Source organism: Stegostoma tigrinum, unplaced genomic scaffold (assembly GCF_030684315.1).
Source record: "Stegostoma tigrinum isolate sSteTig4 unplaced genomic scaffold, sSteTig4.hap1 scaffold_91, whole genome shotgun sequence".
In the NCBI taxonomy this organism is placed as follows: Eukaryota; Metazoa; Chordata; class Chondrichthyes; order Orectolobiformes; family Stegostomatidae; genus Stegostoma; species Stegostoma tigrinum.
Genome location: NW_026728816.1, coordinates 1,022,364 through 1,043,798, shown reverse-complemented (window position 1 = coordinate 1,043,798; position 21,435 = coordinate 1,022,364). Strand labels below are relative to the sequence as shown.

At 45.0% G+C, this 21,435-nt stretch overlaps 2 protein-coding genes across 8 annotated transcripts in view; both read left to right on the top strand.

The window, feature by feature from the left end:
• LOC132209406 (dystrophin-related protein 2-like) overlaps positions 1-2,312 on the top strand; it is a 164,729-nt gene extending 162,417 nt beyond the window's left edge. The window contains exon 9 of the mRNA XM_059644494.1: positions 1,544-2,312. Within this exon, the coding sequence (XP_059500477.1) occupies positions 1,544-1,616 (73 nt within the window). The 3' untranslated portion in view covers positions 1,617-2,312. The remainder of the gene's footprint in view (positions 1-1,543) is intronic.
• Positions 2,313-3,710: 1,398 nt separating this feature from the next.
• LOC132209405 (uncharacterized) overlaps positions 3,711-21,435 on the top strand; it is a 144,746-nt gene continuing 127,021 nt past the window's right edge. For 2 of the 7 annotated variants that reach the window (XR_009445496.1, XR_009445495.1), the window contains exons 1-4: positions 3,729-5,260; positions 14,971-15,239; positions 19,169-19,368; positions 19,867-20,013. The gene's annotated coding sequence lies outside the window, so the exon portion shown is untranslated. Of the gene's footprint in view, positions 5,261-14,970; positions 15,240-15,477; positions 15,602-19,168; positions 19,369-19,866; positions 20,014-20,220; positions 20,240-21,435 lie in introns of those variants that run through there. The other 5 variants (XM_059644492.1, XR_009445499.1, XM_059644491.1 and 2 more) reach the window with 5 other exon arrangements.

Here is a 21,435-nt window from a genome sequence, read left to right as displayed (position 1 = left end):
TCCTATTATCGAGTGTGTGTTTTTTGTGTGTGTGGACCTATTGATCAACTGGAATTTTTGATTATTCAGCACATTCCTGGGACCACAGGTGCTGTTTAACAAAAGGTTTGCTGTATTAGTATATTTCTGTATTTAGTCACTGCCACGATGAGTGTTAAATCATAACTTGGTCTGTGCAGAATGTGCACAGTACATTCCTGCAAGATAAATGATGCGCTACATATGTATGATGCTATTGTTTCTCAAAGACACTAGCCTCAGCAGCTGTTTTTGTTCCCAATCATGTTTTCATCATTAGAATACTGGGAAAAATATTCAGAAGTGTGGTATGACTCTACTGCTCACTTGCAGCAGTGATAACACTTAATGTGAGGTCATGTTTTTGCCCATTTGTTGTTCTGTTGGTCAGCAATGTAACTCACAAACTAATGGGCATATTTCATTGAAAACTGATACATATGAGTATGGTCCAAGGAAGAACTGATTAGTTCTTGACAGATCTAGATTTATTTCTCTATTTTCTAAAGCATCTGTTAAAATTGGTAGGAACGGCAAATGATCATCTTTCTGGAATATTGTTGATTGATTTAGAATGTTGTGGATTGTGTCAGCCCTGATAGTAGAATTTGTCATAACTATCAAAATATGAGCAGATTTTTGAGAGCAGATTATCAAATTGGCCTGAAGCTTTCTCAGTGAGATGGAAGCTTTTTATAAAAGGATTTATTTTGTCGGCCTTGCATTTACAAAGAATCAGTCAAGTGGAGAAATGCCTCAAAGAAAAGCTGTGTAATTATAGACTCATGGATGTTTGGTGCACAGGAGGAGGCCGTGCGGTCCGTAGTTCCTGCACTGCTCAACAAAGTTCTGTCTACATTGAACTCACATGGCATTGATTTCCGTTTTGATTGTTTGGCCCATAGCCCTGGAGCCTACGGCAACACAAGTGAACATCTAAATACTGCTTAAATATTCAGACACTTTCTGAATCAGTCACACTTTCAGTCAGTGAGCTCAGGACTCCCACCACACTGGGAAAATAGGTTCTCCTCAGCTCCCCTCTTAGCTTTCTACCTGTGAACTTCAATCTGTGCCCCCTGTTTATTGACATGTCTACGAATGGAAAAAGCAACTTCCAGTCAACCTTTCCATGTCCTTCAAAATCTTAAACACCTTCACCATGTCCCCTAGTCTGCTCCAATCTTGGCATCGGTCAGATGGGCAGGTCAGTGGCGGATTGATGTAGCCTGAAGAAGGAATAAGATGAGAGTACTTAACGTGGCAAAGCCTGTCGTGCCCGATGGAGGTCAGCAATGGCAGTCAGCAGTGAAGTCCACTGGCAAGGATGGGCGGGCCCTAGCCCAACGCAGGGGAATACAAACCGTCACGGGGGAAGCCTCGTTCAGAGTGTCTGCAAATTCGTGGCTTAAGAAAGGACTGTAATGTTTGACTTTTTAAACTTTTGTTTTTATTTTTCTACTGTTATACTAAGAAGTCTGTAGTGCTGAACTTTTTAACTTACTCAATTATTTTTCTAACATAGAACGTGGAACGGTACAGCGCAGTACAGGCCCTTCGGCCCACGATGTTGTATCAAACTTTTACCCTCATCCTAAGGTCTATCTAACCTCCACCCCTACCTTATATTGTCATCCATTTGCTTGTCTAATAGCCAATTAAATGCCCCTAATGAGGCTGACTTCACTACCCTCTCCGGCATTGCATTCCACTCCCCTACGACTCTGAGTAAAGAAGGATGGATACCTTTTCTACTTCTGCAACTAAAATTTCGTACCAAGGTACTTTGTCCCTGAGATGACACCGTCTGAGGTGACATTGTACTCTTGTACCGTGTATTGAATACATGTGATAATAAAACCTAAATCTAAATCTAATGCATAGCAGGACACTGGGAAGCTTCGAGGAGAAAAGGGATGCTGGGGTGCTTGTTCATAAATTCCTGAAGGGGTCAGGACAGGCTAGTAAGGGTTGTTACAAAGACATATGGGACATCTCCCTTTATCAGTCGTGGCGTAGATTCTAAGAATGGGGAGGTCACTTTGGAGCTGTTTAAAAGTTTGTTTCGGCCACAGCTGGAGTCGTGTGTGGCGTTTTGGTCACCACCCATTAGGCCTTGTTAGCCCTCCAGAGTTCGTTAGCCCACATTTTTCCTGGTTGAGTTCCAATTGCTGTGCCCAGCTGACCAGTCAGTTGATCTCCTCCTGAAGTTTATTCATCCTGCCTGTCAACCAATTTTAGATCCAGTGTGCCACTTTGCCTTTGATCCCATGGCTGTTATTTACATGACCATTCCACCGATATCCTCCTCACTGAATTAGTGATTTGCTCGCGACACGGTCATACACTCTGTGTTTAAGCTGAAATGATGAATCTCATTGACAAATTTCAAGGGCCCTTGTGGCAAGCCCTGCACAACCCCACTCAAAGCAAACATCCTGTCAGATAGATATCTCTCGACCGTCAATCACCCTGTGCTCTCTGCCTCAGCCAGTTTTGGCTCCAGTGTGCCTCTTTGCCTTTGATCCCGTTGACTGCTGTTTTCTTGATCACTCTGCCAAGGGGGGCTTTACTAAGTCCACATCAAATGCATAAGCTCATCAACACTCCAATATCTCCTCAAAAAAGGATCAAATTTCTGAAACGTGACCTCATCTTAACAAATCCATACTGACTATCCCTGATTAATTCATGCAAGTACATTCTACCCCTAAGAATGCCTCTTTATAGCTTCTCCAGTGCTGAGATTATTCTGACTGGCCATAAATTTCTTGGTCTGTTCCTCTCTCCGTTTGTTCATAGTAGGACAACGTTAATAGTCCCTAGAGTCAGTAATTAAGAAAGCGCATGTAATGTCGTTTATCTCAAGAGGGTTGGAATATAAAAGCAGCAATGTGCCTCTGAGGCTTTATAAGGCTCTCGTTAGGCCCCATTTAGAATACTGTGTCCAATTTTGGGCCCCATGCTTCAGGAAGGACATTCTAGCCCTGGAGCGTGTCCAGCGTAGATTCACACGGATGATCCCTGGAATGGTAGGTTTAGCGTATGATGAACGGCTGAGGATCCTGGGATTGTACTCATTAGAGTTTAGAAGGTCGAGGGGAGATCTAATAGAAACTTACAAGATAATGAATGGTTTAGAAGGGGTGGACGCTCGGAAGTTGTTTCCGTTAGGAGGGGAGACGAGGACCCGTGGGCACAGACTTAAAATTAGAGGGGGTAAATTTAAAACTGAAATGAGACAACATTTCTTCAGCCAGAGAGTGGTGGGCTTGTGGAATTCATTGCCGCAGAGTGCATGGAGGCCGGGTTGTTGGATGCCTTCAAGGCAGAGATCGACAAATTCTTGATCTCAAAAGGAATCAAGGGCTGCGGGGAGAGTGCAGGGAAGTGGTGTTGAAATGCCCATCATCCATGATTTAAATGGCGGAGTGGACTTCATGGGCCGAATGGCCCAACTTCGACTTGTATCATGTGGTCTTAAGGGGCTGGACATGAAGCCATTAGAGGTGAGTGTAGGTGGGGAGGGAGGGAGGGGATAGGTCACTCTGGGGAGGACGAACAGGTCAAGGGGGCGGGAGGAGCTTCATAGGTAGGGAATGGGGCTTGGCTTGAGCTGGGAGGAGCGGATGGGTAAGAGGAAGAACAGATTAGGGAGGTGGGGACGAGATGGGCTGGTTTTGGGATGCAGTGGTGGGAGTGGAGATTTTGAAGCTTGTGAAATCCACATTGATAGCATTGGGCTGCAGAGTTCCCAAGGCTCAGTTAAGGAAGGACAACAAACATTGATCAGTCAGTCATACATCCAGCAAGAAAACTTTATTTTTTTTAAAAAATAGGATGCATCTGTTAATCAAGTGGCAAAGCATTATCGAGTTTTGAGAAGATTTGTAGCTCAGGGTTCAGGTTCTGGAATGTAAGATTGCTCAATGAGCTGGAAGGTTAGTTTTCAGATGATTCGTCACCATTCCAGGTAAAATCATCAGTGAGCCTCCGGTGAAGCGCTGGAGTTCGGTCCCGCTTTCTATTCAAGTGTTTCGGTTTCCTTGGGTTGGTGATGTCATTTCCTGTTCTTTCTCTCAGAGGATGGGAGATGGATTTGGAGCCAATGTGTCCTCCCTGGTGTAGTTTGTGTATGGAATGAACTGCCAGAGGCTATTATACTCACAGTATTTAAAAGTCACCTGCATGGACACATGAATAGGAAGGGTCTGGAGGGATATGGGCAACATGCTGGCAAATGGAACTAGTCAGTTACGATATCTGGTCGGCCTGAAGGGTCTGTTTCCCTGCTGTACAACTCTGCGACTCTGTCTCTTTGTCTCCCCCTCCCCCTCTGTCATTTGCTCCAGACCCACCCCCAACCACACACACAATCTCTGTCTCTCCATCTCTGTGTGTGTGCCTCACTCTCTGTCTGTCTGTGTCTCTCTCTCTCTCGCTGTGCACTTCTCTGTCTCTCTCCTTCTCTTTCACTGTCTCTTTGGTCTTTGTGTGTGTGTGCCCCTCTCTGTCTCTGCCTCCCTCTGTGTGTGCTTCTGCCTTTCTCTCTCTCCGTCGACCCCCCCCCACCCACTCTGCGCCGCCCCTCCCCCCGCCTTTTCCTCCATCTCTCTTACTCTCTAGCCGAGCCTCTCCACCCGCTCAGCAGGGAGCGTTGAGAGTTTCTTTCGAACAAAGTTTAAAGATCTCTGTTTGAACCCAAGCCATCCGCAATCAGACTGCATTTCTAATCCCCCCCTCTCTCTCTCGCTCTCTCTCACACACTCACACACACACACACACACAGTCTGTCTCTTTCTCCCTTTCAGTCAATCCCCTTCCTCTCCTGGTCCTACTCACGCCTTTTCCCACCCCCCGACTCTGCCTCGGCGATGAGTCCGCTGTCTGGATCCCTTTACCCAGGAGTGGGCTGAGGACCCAGCGGTTCGGCAGCGGGGATCATCGCACCACGCTCCTGGACCCCTCCAACCTCCTGTTCTCCAGCGGCCTCCAGCATGACCACCGGGCTAGGAGCAGGCATCCGGGCTGCCGGAGCGCTCGCTGCTCAGTGGCTCAGCCCTGCGCCGCCTTTGCCGGGAGCGGGGATCCGAGGTGGGAGAAGGCCTCTTCGCCCGGCCCCTGGGCACAGCTACCTGCCTGAACAGCTGCCTGGCACCGAGCCTGCGCTCCCCGAGCACCCGGCCTAGGGTCCGCGACGCCTTCCGGGGCTGAGTAGCCGAAAACTATCTCCTACTGCAAGGTGAGAGCGGGGTTTGGGGTAAAGGGAGGACTGGGGACATGAGCACGGTCCCTGTTTCACATCCTGCGCCGCTCCTATCACAAGGCGAGGGGTTGGGAATGTATGTTTTGGGGGTGAGAATAGCCCTCCCCGGGTGAGGGAAGGCTGGGGACATTGGGAGGGTGTCTATTATACAGCCCTGCGCGGGTTTCCGTAGCCGAACAGCCTACTGCTCTCGTACTACAAGGTAAAGGGAAGGAGGGGGTTGGAATGGGGTGGGGTTTCGAGGATAGCCGTCCTGGAAGTGAGAGGACATGGTGAGAGTCACTATTGTACAGCCCAGTGACTGAATGGCTTACAGCTACTGCAAAAGGGTCGGTTTAGGAGAGGGTTGTTGTAGGGAGGTTTGGGGTCACGGGCAGAGCTGCTTTCTGCAGCTGAACAGCTACTGCCACAAGATGAGATGGGAGAAGGTGTTTTCGGAGTGAGGGGATGCCCCCTCACCCCGCCGCTGTGGGAAGTAGGATCTTTATCGCACAACCCTCCGTAGCCGAATAGCACTCCGACGACAAGGTGGGAAGGCAGGAGGGGCTCCTGGGGATGAGGGAAGGACAGAACCAGGGTCAGTATAAGGTTAGGGGCTGAACAGACCCCTTCCAGGGGCTGAGGGGAGCTCTTGATGCCCTGCACCAAGCGACCAGCCGAGATCGACCTGCAGCTCTCCGACGACAAGGGGACCTTGTCTCAGAGGCTGGAGCATTTCTAGCCGGAGCTCTGAGGGAAAGGGTCATCGCATCCAAAACGTTATCTCGGTACTTTTTCTTCACAGATGCTGAGCATTTTCAGCAACTTGTGTTTGCATTTCTACCCGGAGGTGGGTTTGTGGAGAGACACCATGGGAAGGGAATGGGTGTGGGGTTTGATGGGGCAGTCACAGAGACTGTCGAGAGAGAGAGAGAGGCAACCCCTGTGTCCGGGTTTGGAAAATCTCCGGCAGTGCTTCATTTCTCTCTCAGCCGAAGGCGCTGCGTGCTTTGGTTTCCTTTGCTCTTGTACTCTCTCCCCCTGTGAATAAAGCCAGAGTGAGAAAGAGAGAGAGTTTGTGGTGGGAGAGAGAAAAGGGACAGAAAGATGGAAATAAAGGAGCATGACAAGGGAGTGAAATTAGGGCCAGCAGAGGTGAGAGAGGGGGAGAGAATCAGAGTGAGGGAGGAAGAGTGATAAAACACAAACAAAAGAGAATGGGAGGTAACGAGGTGTTCATGAGCATGAAACAGCAGGACATGCAGCATCAGAGGCCAGGGAAGCTGATGTCAGCCTGTCTGCTGTGTTCATCTCCCTTCCTCCGTTCCCCCCCTCCTCCTGCCCCTTTGCCCCCCTCCTCCTGCTGCCCCTTTGCCCCCCCGCCCCCTCGTCCTCCTGCCCCTTTGCCCCCCCTTCTCCTCCTGCCCCTTTGCCCCCCCCTCCTCCTGCCCCTTGCCCCCCTCCTCCTCCTGCCCCTTGCCCCCCTCCTCCTCCTGCCCCTTGCCCCCCTCCTCCTCCTGCCCCTTGCCCCCCCTCCTCCTCCTGCCCCTTGCCCCCCCTCCTCCTCCTGCCCCTTTGCCCCCCCTTCCTCTTGCTCCCTCCATTCATCCATTCCTTCTTCCAGTCAGTCCTCGCGCCCTCCCTCCCTCGCTCCCTCCCACCAGCCATCCATTCCTCCCTCCCTCGCTCCCTCTAGTCAGTCAAAACAACTAAGAAAATTACAGCACAGGAACAGGTCCTTCAGCCCTCCAAGCCTGCGCCGATCAAGATCCTCTGTCTCACCTGTCACCTATTTTCTCACGGTCTGTGTCCATTTGCTCCCTGCCCATCCACGTGCCTGTCCAAATATATCTTAAAAGATGCTAACGTGTCTGCGTCTCCCACCTCCGCTGGCAACACGTTCCAGGTGCCCACCAACCTCTGTGTAAAGAACTTTCCATGCATATGTCCCTTAAACTTTGCTCCTCTCACTTTGAACTCATGACCCCTCGTAATTGAGTCCTCCACTCTGGGGGTAAAAAGCTTTTTGCTGTTCACCCTGTCTATACCCTCATGATTTTGTTGACCTCAATCAGGTCCCCCCCAATCTCCATCTTTCTCATGAAAATAATCCTAATCTACTCAACCTCTCTTCATGGCTAGCACCCTCCATACAAGGCAGCATCCTGGTGAACTTCCTCTGCACCCTCTCCAAAGCATCCACAACCTTTTGGTAATGTGGCGACTGGAACTGTGCACAGTAGTCCAAATGTGGCCAAACCAAAGTCCGATACAACTGCAACATGACCTTGGCAAGTCTTGTACTCAATACCCCATCCAATGAAGGAAAGCATGCCATATGCCTTCGAGACCACCCTATTGACCTGCGTTGTCACCTTCAGGGAACAATGGACCTGAACACCCAGATCTCTCTGTTCATCAATTTTCCCCAAGACTTTTCCATTTACTGTATAGTTCGTCCTTGAATTTGATCTTCCAAAATGCATCACCTCGCATTTGCCCGGATTGAACTCCATCTGCCATTTATCTGCCCAACTCTCCAGTCTACCTATGTTCTGCTGTAACCTCTGATAGTCCCCTTCACTATCGGCTTCTCCATTCCTCCCTTGTAGTGCGATTAGGCAAGACTAAGGAGGCATAGAATGGGTTAGCAAAATGCAGGGCAATGGGGACAATTGAATTGTGGAGCTGGTTTAAGGAACAGATATTGCGTGTCCTTGATAGGTACGTCCCTGTCAGGCAGGGAGGAAGCGATCAGCTAAGGGAACCGTGGTTTACTAAAAAAATTGTATCTCTTGTTAAGCAGAAGAGGGAGGCTGATGTGACGATGAGACCAGATGGTTCACATGAGGTGATGGAGAGCTACAGATTCGTTAGGAAGGATTTAAAGAGAGAGTTAAGAAGAGCAAGGAGGGTACACGAGCAGACACTGGCAGGTAAATAAAGGAGACCCCGAAAGCTTTCGATAGGTATGTGAGGAATAAGAGGATGACTTGGGTAGGCATAGGGCCAGTCAAAGACAGAAGTGGGAAGTTGTGTGTGGACGCTGTGGAGATTGGAGAGGTGCTAAATGAATGTTTCTCATCTGTTTTCACTGAGGGACAGGAGAATATTGTAGAGGAGGTGACTGAGTTAGAGGCTACTAGAATTGAAAGGGTTAAGGTTAGTAAGGAGGAAGTGTCATCAATTCCACAACGTGTGACGGTAGGTAAAGCCCCTGGGCCTGATAGGATTTGTCCGAGGATTGTCTGGGATGCTAGGGAGGAGGTGGTGGAGCCTTTGGCCTTGATCTTGGAGTCCTCATTATCTACAGGTTTCGTACCAGAGGAGTGGAGGATTGCAAATGTTGTGCCCTTGTTCAAGAGGGGCAGTAGGAATGACCCAGGCAATTATAGACCTGTGAGCCTTAGGTGTGTTGCAGGAAAAATTTTGGAAAGGATTATAAGAGACAGGATTTATAATCATCCAACAAGCAACAACTTGATTGGAGATAGTCAGCATGGATTCGTCAAGGGCAGGTCGTGTCTCACAAACCTCATTGAGTTTTTTGAGAAGGTGACCAAACATGTGGATGAGGGTCGGGCAGTTGGCGTGGTGTACATGGACTTCAGTAAAGTCTTTGATAAGTTTCCCCATGGTAGGCTCTCGGAGAAAATACAGAGGCTCGGGATTGAGGGAGATTTAGCCATTTGGATTAGAAACTGGCTTTCGGTAAGAAGGCAACAAGTGGTGGTTGATGGAAAATATTCAGCCTGGAGTCCGGTTACGCGTGGTGTGCCTCAAGGATCTGTTTTGTGACCACTGCTGTTTGTCATTTGTATAAATGACTTGGACGCAGGAATTGGTGGATGGGTTTGTGAGTTTGCAGATGACACTAAAGTCGGTGGAGTGGTGGAAGAATGTTGCAGGTTGCAGGGAGACTTGGATAAACTGCAGAATTGTCCCGAAATTTGGCAAATGGAGATTAATATGGATAAATGTGAGGTGATTCACTTTGGGCGGAATAATAGGAAGGCAGAACACCGGGTCAGCGAAAAGATTATTGGCAGTGTAGATGAGCAGAGGGATCTTGGTGTCCATCTACATAGATTCCTGAAAATTGCCACCCAGGTTGATAGTGCTGTTCAGAAGTCTGATGGTGTTTTAGGTTTCATTGGTAGAGGGTTTGAGTTGCGGAGACGTGATGTCATGCTGCAACTCTACAAAACGCTAGTGCGGCCTCGGTTCGAATATTGCGTGGTCGCTCCATTACAGGAAGGATGTGGAATCGTTGGAACAGGTGCAGAGGAGATTTACCAGAATGTTGCCTGGTCTGGAGCGAAGGTCTCATGAAGAAAGGCTGAGGAACTTGGGTCTCTTCTCATTGGAGAGAAGGAGGCTCAGGGGGATTTAATAGAGATATACAAGATGGTCAGTGGATTAGATAGGGTGCACAGTGAGAGTCTTTTTCCGAGGATGATGACTTCAGCTTGTACAAGGGGGTGCAGCTACACATTGAGGGGTGATGGATTTAAGACAGATGTCAGAGGCAGGTTCTTTACTCAGAGAGTGGTAAGGGTGTGGAATGCCCTGCCTGCCAATGAAGTTAACTCAGCCACATGAGGGGCATTTAAACAGCCCTTGGATCAGCATATGTTTGACAATAGGATAGTGCAGGGGAATGGGCTTCGATTAGTTCACAGGTCGGCGCAACATGGAGGGCCGAAGGGCCTGTTCTGCGTTGTGTTCTTCTATGTTCAGTTACAGTTCACAGATTACTCTACCACTCATTTTAGTGTTGTGTGAAGAGGATAATGAACATCTGCAGAAGGACGCAGAAAGTGTAAGTGAATGGACAATGGCAGATGGAGTGCAACGATGGTAAATGTGAGACTCCATTTTGGTAGCAATTAGGGCAAAATGGAGTATTAGTTAAATGGTGAAAAATTGTAGCATGCTGCTATTCCCCGGTTGAATGTTTTAAAGGCCAAGACAGACAGATCTTTGAACAGCAAAGGAATTGAGTTTAAAAATCGGGAGGGGATGCTTCAGTTGTATAGGGTGCTGGTGAGGCTTGATGTCGAATAGTTTGTACAGTTTTAGTCTCCTCACTTGAGAAAGGATGTGCTGGCAGTGGAGGGGGTGCAAAGGAGCTTCACAAGATTGATTCCACAATTGAAAATGTTGCTGTATGGGGAGAGATTGAGGAGACTTGGATTGCACTCTCTGAGACTTCGAAGAATGAGGGGTGTTCTAATAGCACCTTTTAAAATGATGAAAGAAATAGATAGGAAAGAAACACGGAAGTTGTTTCCGCTGATGGGTGAAATTACAACCAGGCGGCACAGCCTCAAAATAAGGGTGAACAGTTTGAAGACTGAGTTGAGGATGAGCTTCTTCATCCAAAGGGTTGTGAATCTGTGGAATTCTCTGCTCAGTGAAACAGTCAAGGTTCCCTGGTTGAATGTTTTAAAGGCCAAGACAGATAGATCTTTGAACAGGAAAGGAATTGAGTGTTATGGTGAATGGGAGGGTAAGTGGAACTGAGTCCGCAAAAAGATCAGCGATGACCTTATTGAATGGCGGAGCGAGCTGGAAGAGACAGATGACCTCCTCCTTTATTTCTTCTGTCCATATGTCCTTAGATTGCCATCCTTGTCATTCCTCCTTCCCTGGAATAGGCCAGTTCTGAACGCTGATCAGTAGGTCTTTAAATATCTCCCGCGTATCAAATGCCGACTTGTTCAATCAAAGCTCCTCCCAATTAATACTGCTCAGCTCCTACCTAATACTGATGTAATTTTCCTTCCCCCAATTTCGTAGCTTCCCCCAAGGTCCTGATTATTCATAGCTATCTTAAAATGTAAGGAGAGGCGATCACCCCGTTTAAGAAGCTCCTGGTTCAGTGTTTTTCCCCATGTGGGAGTCAACTACAGGTTTTCTTGTTCCAAGGTTGGGGAGGAAATAGCCGAGTGGTATTATTGCTGGACTGTTAATTCAGAGACTTAGATAACATTCTGGGGACCTGTGTTCAAATCCCAGCACAGCAGGTGGTGGAATTTGAATTGAATACAAAAGAAAATCATGAATGAAGAATCTAATGATGACCATGAATCCATTGTCAAATGTCAGAAAAACCCACCTGCTTCACTGATGTCCTTTCGGAAAGGAAACTGCCATCCTTACATGATCTGGCCTACATGTGACTGCAGACCCACAGCCAGATGATTGACTCTGAACTGTCCCCTGGGCAATTCGGGATGGACAATAAACACTGCCGAGCTAGTGATGTCATCCTCCCATTAGCAAATAAATAAAATTGGATTCTATGTCTTCCGATTGAAGATCGTTTCTTGTTCTCACAGTAATTTCATCGCTTAGTCAGTTTCCCTCTTGCCTGTCTTTTTGGAATGTCACGTAGCCCTGCACATTTACCTCCAGTGTTGATCGCCTTATAACCATGTCTTTGTAATAGCTCTCAAATCATGCCCGTCAACCTGTATGTGTGCTACGAATTTGTTGATTTTGTTCTGAATACAATGAGCACGCAAGCAAAGAGTCATTAATTTTGATTTATAACTTTATTTCACCTCTTGACACTATTTACAGCTGTTTTCTGTTTCTACATGCAGTCTTTTCCAGTCCCATGCTGAGTATTGTTATCCCAATAGTTCTTTAATGTCAGTGTGTGTGTATTCCTGGGCGACTATGCTCGCGTGGTCTACGGAGTTGTGGAGGTCACAGTTCTAGGACAGCCATTTCATCGGCCTCTGCTGCAGGTAAGAAGAAAAGAAAATCTCTTGCTCTGAGCTCTGCAAACCAGGGCAATGTCAAAAAGGAACCAAGGTCAAAAGAAATTCAACAAGAATCTCAAAATTAACTGCTGAATTCACATAAGCATTCCGGGGATCGCCCAACTTAGTGGCCACAACATCCCACTTTCTATTCCTCACAAACAATCCAAAGGCTGAACTATCCGTATCCCTCTTAACGGTTATGTTTTTTGAGCTAATTTCTTGTTTCTAACTTGTGTGTATTTGTGGTGCCTTATGACTTCTTGCGTTTAGCAATTGATAAACTCACTTTCTCACTAATTCAGTAAAACCTAGTTTTATAGAATCCCCAGTGTGGAAACAGGCCATTCAGTTCAACAAGTCCACAGCAACCCTACAAAGAGCATCCCACCCAGACCCATCCCCATTCCCTACTCTATCCCTGTCAGCCTGCATTTCCCATGGCTAATATACCTAACCTACACGTGTGTGGGCACTGTGGGTAATTCAGCATTCCCAATCCACCTAACCTGCACATCTCTGGACTGGTCAAAACAATGATTCGATTTGAATTAGTTAGAATGCAGCTGTTAACAGTAATCCTCCGTCCCTGTGTTGGAGCGAGATTTAACATTCAAGATCAAAAATGAAACACTTGAACAAGGTAGCTCAAATTGAGGTTGTTGACTTGCTCGCCGAGCTGGCTTGTTTTCATTGAGACGTTTCGTCACCATGATTGGTGACATCACCAGTAGAGCCTCCAACGAAACAATGTTACTTTACTCTGTCTGGAATTTATACTGTCCGGTCTGTTACCATGAGTACTGTCATTTCGGGTTTTGATCTGTATGGGTTTGTATGTGCGGTCCAATTGTATCTGTTTGTTGGTTGCATTATGGGTGGAGGATCACGCCACTCATACGAAACTGGGACAAGGTAACCATAGTAGCCCAAGCCAAGCGTAGACACGCAGAGGAATTCCTAGAGGCATGGTTCTCCACCCATTCTGCAGGCTCACATTCTTGGTCTCTTCAGTTTGAATATGATCACTTAACCATATCCTTTATGACAAACAACAGAGTCTTACTTCCTAAAATCTTCAAACAGGACTGTCCAGACAGATCCACTTGTTCTCATGATATTGTCTTCTGTTGGAGGGCTTCCGAAATGTCTGCATTCTTCCTCAACTGAGCATTCCTTGCGTTCGTGGTTGACAGAGCTCTCGGCCATGTCCAACCCATCTCCTACACTTTGGCCTCACCCCTGATGAGGTACCCTGGTCCTCAATGACCAACCCATCAATATCCACATCGAGAAGAACATCAGCCACGATTTCTAACAAGATCCCACTACCAGGCATATATTCCCCTCCCCTCCCTTGTCAGCCTTCCGCAGGGACCATTCCATCAGGACACCTCGGTCCACTCCTTATCCGTTCGCAACACCTCCCCATAACCCGACAGCACTTTGCATGCCACCACAGAAGGCATAACATCTGCCCATTTACTTCCTCCCGCTTCACTATCCAAGGCTTCCAGGGGAAGCAGCGATTTACCCACACTTCACTCAATCTAGTCTACTGTATTCACTGCTCTCAATATTGTCTCGCTCTGCATCGGGGAGACGAAACACAGACTGACCAACCACTTGGCTGAACACCTATATTCTGTCCATAAAAATGGTCCCAGGTTTCCAATTGCCTGTCACTTGAGCACCCCGTCATGATCCCTGGCCAAAATCTCTGTCTCAGGCTTGCTGCAGTGCTCCAGTGAGTGCAAGGTTGAAGACAAAAATCTCATGTTTGCTTTGCAGAACACCTCCGCTCGGTTCGCAATCAACAACAGCACCTTCCAGTCGCCAACCATTTTAACTCCTTTAACTCCCCCTCCCATTCCTTAGACGGCATGTCCATCATGGGCCTCCTGCAGTGCCACAATGATGCCACCCGAAGGGGGCAGGAGCAGCAACTCATATTCCGCTTGGGAACCCTGCAGCCCAATGGTATCAATGTGAACTTCACAAGCTTCAAAGTCTCCCCTTCCCCCACTGCGTCCCAAAACGAGCCCAACTGCCCAGCTTGTCCCACCTCCCGAACCTGTTCTTCCTCTCACCTATCCCCTCCTCCCACCTCAAGCCGCACCTCCATTTCGTACCGACTAACCTCGTCCCGTCTCCTTGACTTGTTCGTCCTCCCCGGACTGACATATCCGCTCTCTACCTCCTCACCTACACTCATCTCTACTGGCTCCATCCACACCTCTTTAACTTGTCTGTCTCCTTTCCACCTATCTTCTCCTCTATCCATCTTCAATCCGCCTCCCCCTCTCTCCCTATTTATTTCAGAACCCTCTCCCCCTTCCCCTTTTCTGATGAAAGGTCTCAGCCCAACATCTAAGCTTTTGTGCTCCTGAGATGCTGCTTGGCCTGCTGTGTTCGTCCAGCTGCACACTTTGTGATCTCGATGTGTCTTAACAACCTCATTAAGTGAGTTCTGGAGAGAACTTTGCAGGGGAGACTTAGGGTTTGTCATTCTAACTTGCCTGTCCTGAAAGATGAAAGTTGGTTTATTTTGGATGTTTGTTTCATAGCTATGAAAGATATCCTGAAAGGATTTTTCATATCTTTTGTTGAGAATTTTACCCGTTTAGTCACTCTAATCCTTTTCCTTTTTTCAAGTTTGCTTGGTAGTCATAAATTTCAAATATCGGCCGAATTTTATTCGGCTTTGTATTGGTTCTCCGTGATTCCCCGTTAATGGCTCCGTGACCTGCTAGCTAATTAGAGAATTTATCATTGATGTGCCTGTCATAAAATCTTTAGTCTTATACTATGTATTCCCAATTTCAGGAGAAAGTCCAGAGACCTTTTAAAGGAAAGGGGTTTAGAAAGAACACTTAAGTTCTATAGATCCAAGTCATGAATAGTTGATAAATTATTTGCACTTCATATTTCCAGAATCTACTCCGGAAGAGAGAGCCCAGAGAATTGCCAAAGCTGTCTGCAAGCAGTCAATTGACATGAAGGAAAATTGGGAGCAATTGAAAACCCATGCGAGCAACTGGCAGAACAAGGTGGAAAAGGCGTTAGAGAAACTTCAAGAACTGCAGAAAGCTCTGGATGATCTTGAGTCTCATGTGATAACAGCTGAGGGGGTCCACATTGATTGGCAACCTGTGAATGACCTGTTTATTGACGCATTGCAGGATCACATGGATAAAACCACAGTAAGTGCAATTACTTTACACTTCACTTATTAACAGATGTAACCGCAATGTTGTATCGAGACGATCAGTAATATGAGTAGTGAAGTAATATTGATTGAATGGTTGTTAACTTAATTTGTAAATTAAAACTTAGTTGAGCATGCCTTCTGATGATATCACATTGGTAATATGAGTATAATTGAGGATTTTATTGGTCAGTGACATCAAGTGAGTTATCTGCTTGTTGCCATGTTATCAGGACTAAAGGTGAAGTCTGACCACGCCATTTGGCCACTCCTCAGAGAGACACAACTGGTTATGATTTAACCTGAAGATCACCATGCCTCGGGCAAGTAAAGGGGTTGAGGCGAAGATCCTTTGTGGTAAGCTCACTGGTGTGGCAATTGAGCCCTCTCTGCAGGGCATCACTCTGCATCACAAACCAACTGTTCAGCCCACGGAATTTGAATAGAATTCTCATGAAGTTAGCGAGAGGGATACTACACGTGAATAGATCGATGTTTTGAAAAGCGGATGAGATATGAGCAAAAGTTTAATTGATGTGGAAGACCAGCCACAATCATCCTCAATGGTGGAGCAAGCTTGAGCGGCCATGCAACATTGTGCTGCCGCTATTTGACTTGTTCAGTGGAAAGGAAGGAAGATGGTCCAAGTGTCAAAAATGCTGAAGACCACATCCTTGTACAACCTCAAAATTTGATTGTGTTCAGCATATTATCACTCCTGGTACCCCTAAATCCTGGTCTATCATCTCAGCAGCTCGACTCTGCCCAAAAGCTGGTTACTTGTGACATTTTTGAAGGATCTTCCCAAGTCTGAAAATCATTTTTGCTTTTGTGCAATCAGAGTTGGCCAGTGTGGAAGGAGGTCATTTGGCATATCATAGCTCTTTGAAATAACTCCCCAATTCGTCCCCCTCTGCTTGGCAATGACTTCAACCACTTATAAAATCTCTTTAATGGAGGGATACTTTGAAGACATCTGAAAGGAGTATTAACGATCCCAGAATACAACTGAGCCTTATTAAGTTGTTAGTTCAGATGATCAAGAGCTTGATCAAAGAGGATTGTTTGAAAAAGTGCCTTAAAAGAGGAAATGTACAGAGGCTAAGAGGTGTAGGAAGTTAGTGAGTTTTGAAAGATTTGTGCTCAGGTTGAGGTTCTGGATGCGAGTTTGCTCGCTGAAGGTGGAGGAAGTCTCTTCTTGGGTTTGAAGCCGACACAATTAAATGTTTGGCAACCAGTAGTGGGCCGTTTGAAATCAAGAGTGGGCAAGAGGACGTAATTAGACGAGTGCAGATATCCTCAAGTATGGTTGGATTGGTGGGGATTACCAAAGTAGCGATAGGCATAGCCAAGGAACGATTTGTAAACAAAAATGAGAATTCAATAAAATTACTGTTAATAGTATCAGTTAGGTGGAAAGTACAGAGAATAGGACTTGGTTCAAGATGAGACTCATGCACTGGAGTTTTAGATGACCTCAAGTGTTCAATGGGCAAAAGTGGGACTCCAGCAGGGAATGCATTGGTATTGTCAGGCCCAGAGTGAAGTAGTTCCAGATGAAGGTTTCACTGCTAATGAGCCCAGACAAGAGACAGGTAGGCAGTATTGAAAAGATGGAAAGAGACAGCTTCAGGGATTGCATGAATGTGTGGTCGGACGTTCATCGTGGGATAAACAAGATGCCAAGGTTGTGCTGAGACAAGCGTAACATTACATTGTTGCCAAGGCGGAGTAATGCAGTCAGTAGGCAGTGAATAGAGGTTGGTGTGGGGACCACAAACAGTGGTCTTCCCAGTTTTAAATTGTTATCTCTACATACTTCCGCAACTTTATGTTCTGTTCAAAAGGCATTACTGACAAGAAAACAGAAGTTAGCCATTTGTTTACTTGTCAATATATCTTGATTTTTCCACCATCTTCTCCAATTATGAACACCACATGTGAAGTGTACTAAGTGAACCATTCAAACGTTAAAAGGAAATGTTAAAATTGTGGAATATAAAGTTAAATTTATTTTCTTGAAAATTTAAATAAATTACATGAAGGTTTGACCAAGACTGAAAGGAATTAGATGGAACACCAGATGAATAAAACAAGCAGTAGTAAGGTGGTATTAGCTGAATGTTCCTGAAGAAAGAGAACACAGCCAACCTTTCTTCCATCAGGGGGATTAATTGTGTGGTGTCAGACACAGTCGATTCAATCATTCCTTCTTTCTTTACTGTCTGACTGTACTATGGTTGTAATATTTCCTTTTTTAAAGGCTCAAGGTTCGACATACTTCTCATTTTATAAATTTTAAGAAGTTGGCTTCTTGTCAAGTCACGGTAGGACTGAAAACACAGTCTATGACTGTTTGAAGTCACATGACACCAGCTTATCGTCCAACAGGCTCATTTCAAGTCACACAAGCTTTTGGAGTGCAGCCCCTTCATCAGGTGCAGTTGGTGAGGTGACCACACAGACAAACAATTTATAAGCAGAGAGATCAAAAGATCATAGAATTGGCCTGAGTGGAGTGTCAGATAATAACTCTCTAACACTCTTGGTAGCCTGTATAAGCAAGTAAAGTGTTTATAAAGTCAATGTCAGTGCTGTGCTGTCATGATAATCAGGCAGCGCAACAGGAATGTACAAGGTGACATCTCGGGTCAGACTCTGACTTGTAGTTTAGAGGCTTGTGTTCAGAATCTGTCTTAGAGTTTTAACCTTTATTTCAAAACCAGGAATTTATAACACACCACACTGACTGTGACTACAAGCTGTGTGTTTCTTCAACAAAATATCTGCAACTAAACAAACATCCTGGATGAAGACTTATTATCTGACACTCCACTCACACCAGTTGTATGATCTTTTGATCTGTCTGCTTATAAATTGTGTGCCTGTGTGTTTTCCTCTCTGACCGCACGTGATGAAGGGACTGCACTTCAAAAGCTTGTGTGATTTCAAATACACCTGTCAGATTATAACCTGATGCCATGTGGCTTCTGACTTTGTCCATCCTAGTCCAACACCAGCACCTCCACATTATAAGTGTTTGGAACCAAGTCAGTGCAACAGGCATAGGTCGAACATTTGACTTCGGAAGGATGCCTCGTGCTGAAAAGTTTATTAATAACAAAGGATTTCTCCATTATGCCATCTATCATAACATGCTGCGCCTCACAGTCATAATGAAAGGATGCCCACTTTAATTTAGCAGCGCCAAGAACAGTTATGGACATTTTTAGCATGGGAGAAGGCCATTCAACCTATTTTATCTGTACCAGCTCTCTCCCAGAGCAAAACAATTAATCCTTTTCTCGAATTCATTCCACATATTTCACAGGATTGAAATATATAGGTACATAGTTAAGTGATTTTAACATGGAGTGAGCAGTTCTCGCACTTCACCTTGTCACTAACAATTGAAAACGTGACTTAGAAAGAGTGGGTCTTTATTTTGTTCTGTTGTGATGATGAAGAAGATGCAAGTCGAAGTGCTGGAACTGGCCTCTTGAACTTAGAAACATTTAAATGTGTATAAAATGAATTCTGTGCGCATCTATTACAAGCAGTTTTATGGAAGGAAAAGGTACCAAAGAAGATTTGGTGTATTGTACTTGATGCTATTATACTCCAACCTGTGAAAACAGAACTCTACGACTGCGAGTGTTGAGATCTGAGAGGGTGCTATCTTGTTTGAATTTACATTGCTAAGTCTAGGCCTATTTTCTCAACAGCAAAATTGGTAATCCAGAAAGAAATGGATGTTTCTCGCATTTGTTGGCTGTAAGTGTCTGTTTAAAGTTTGAGTACAGTGTCCTCATATACAGGTGCTTAACCTGCTTTTACAGTTTGAACATTTGTTGTGCCAATGAAAATTGTTTGAATGGTTTCACCTCCAGTTTTCTTCTTTTTGCATATTTGGTATTTTTTCAGGTTAAGGACTGCCTGCAAAATCTGAGATTGGGTTTTGAAACACATCAACCTTTGCTTGCGAGAGATAATGGTAACTGCAGATGCTAGAGAATGCGAGATAACAATGTGTGGAGCTGGATGAACACAGCAGGCCAAGCAGCATCTCAGGAGCACAAAAGTTGACATTTCGGGCCTCGACCCTTCATGCGAGAGAACGTAACGTAAGAAAGAAGAACAGGACTAAGTAGTATTATCCTTCAAAGCCTTGTTGAGTTGATTTGTCCTGTTTTGTTCCTTTCTTTTACATGTATTAAATCCACATTTTTTAAAGCATTCTTTCACAGGATGAGGGCACTGATAGCAAGGCTAACATTCATTTCCCATCCAGGAATGGCTTGGTAGGCCATTTTGGAAGTCAGTAGAGAGTCAACCATATTCCTGTGAATTTGAAGTCAGATACCAGAATTGTGAAGGGATGCAGATTCCCTTCCCGAAAGAATAGATTAGTGAATTCAGTTTTCTGTTACAATAATTTATGATAGTTTCATCGTCACTGTTACTTTTAACTCGAGATCTTTATTAATTAAATGTCATTTCCAGCAGATGCTTTTGTATATTATATTTAATATTAGGATTTTAGTTTTCACTTAATTTCTTATTAACATTTAATCATTAATTTCAGGATGTTTCTCAGATTTTATACGCTTCCTCTCCATTAGGTTTTTAAAGAAGAAATTGCCCCAGTCAAACAAGAAGTCAAAATATTAAATGATCTGGGATGTCAGTTATCTCCGCTTGATGTCTCTTTCTCTCCAAAGATTTCTCACCAGCTTGATGACCTAAATATGAGGTTGAAATTTATACAGGTAACAGTGAAAACATTTTCTAAACTAGCCAATCTGTTGAAGGAAGTATGTACAAATAATTTGGCTTCAAATATATGAGCAAGATAAAGAACCCTTTCAACTGAAGCAAGCAATTAATATTTTATTATCATGGTTTATGAAGTTATCCAATTTTATAATATTACTTTTTCAAAAATACAATGTTCTTGTCTGTAGTCTGCACTTTAGAATGTAATCGCAAAACAAAATCCAAATAGTGAGAGATGTGAGCATCCGAACTACAGTCTGAAATGGTTCAGGACTGGAACAATTTGAATATATTCAGGATGAAGCTGCAGGTAGCAGATATTTTTCCCGATCCATCTAAAAGAATTTGGAATTGGAACATTGTGCTCACTGCTGTACACTTCAGTATTATGTATTGTTTCATATTTTAAGTCCCTGAGAAAGACATACTTTCATGAATTGCAACAAAGATATACTTGATGCATTGAAGGGAAGAATGACATAAAGTTGTCTGAACTGCATGTATTTCTTTCAATTGAGCAGATTTTGATTGATGTCAGCAAAGTAGTAGATGAAAGTTTTATTTATCCCATAAAGCCGCATGAAATGTTTTATTGAGCAAATTATTTCAGTCTTGTTCTGTGTCAGCAGCTCGCTTGGCCATGTAGCACAATAAAACTCCTTTTCGGTTCTAGCAAGCAGACAAAAACATAAATAGCACCAGGATCTGGATGTTCTACCTCTTGACCCTACCTCACCATCCGATAAGAGATGGCTGACCTGCCCGGGACTCAACTCCTCTTCTATACCAGCTTCTCAGAGCGCTCAAGTTCTCTATTTCAAAAATCTTATCTACCACCTTCTTTAAATACTTCCAGTGATCTACCTTTCACAATTCTCTTGTATTCTAAACAATCGCTACCTGCTGAAAGAAGAAATTCCTTTGCATCTCAGGTTTCAATAAATGTTCCCTTCTTCTGTAACTATGTTGCTGAGTTTGAGATTTCCACAATAATGGAAACATTGTCTTCACATCTAGCCTGTCAAGCCCTCTCAAAATTTTGTGTTTCAGTAAGATCACCCCTCATTCTTCTAAACTTGAATGAATAAAGACCTTCTGTGCAACCATTCTTGATAAATCATGATCCGATGAATCAGCCCAGTGAGTCTCTTTTGAACTGCTTCCTATGGCTGTGTATCCTTTCTTGTATTTCTCCAAGTGTGACCTCCTCAATAGCCTGATCAGTTGCAAAAAAACTTGCCCGTTTTTAAACTGAAACCTCCTTACAATAAAGGCCAAAATTCCATTTGCCTTCTTAATTACTTGCATCACCATCGTCATGGCTCACATCAACTCCAACCTACCAAAGTGCTTTGATCCTTTGCAATTCACCTACCACTGCAACAGGTCTCCAGCTGATACCGTCTCCCTGGCCT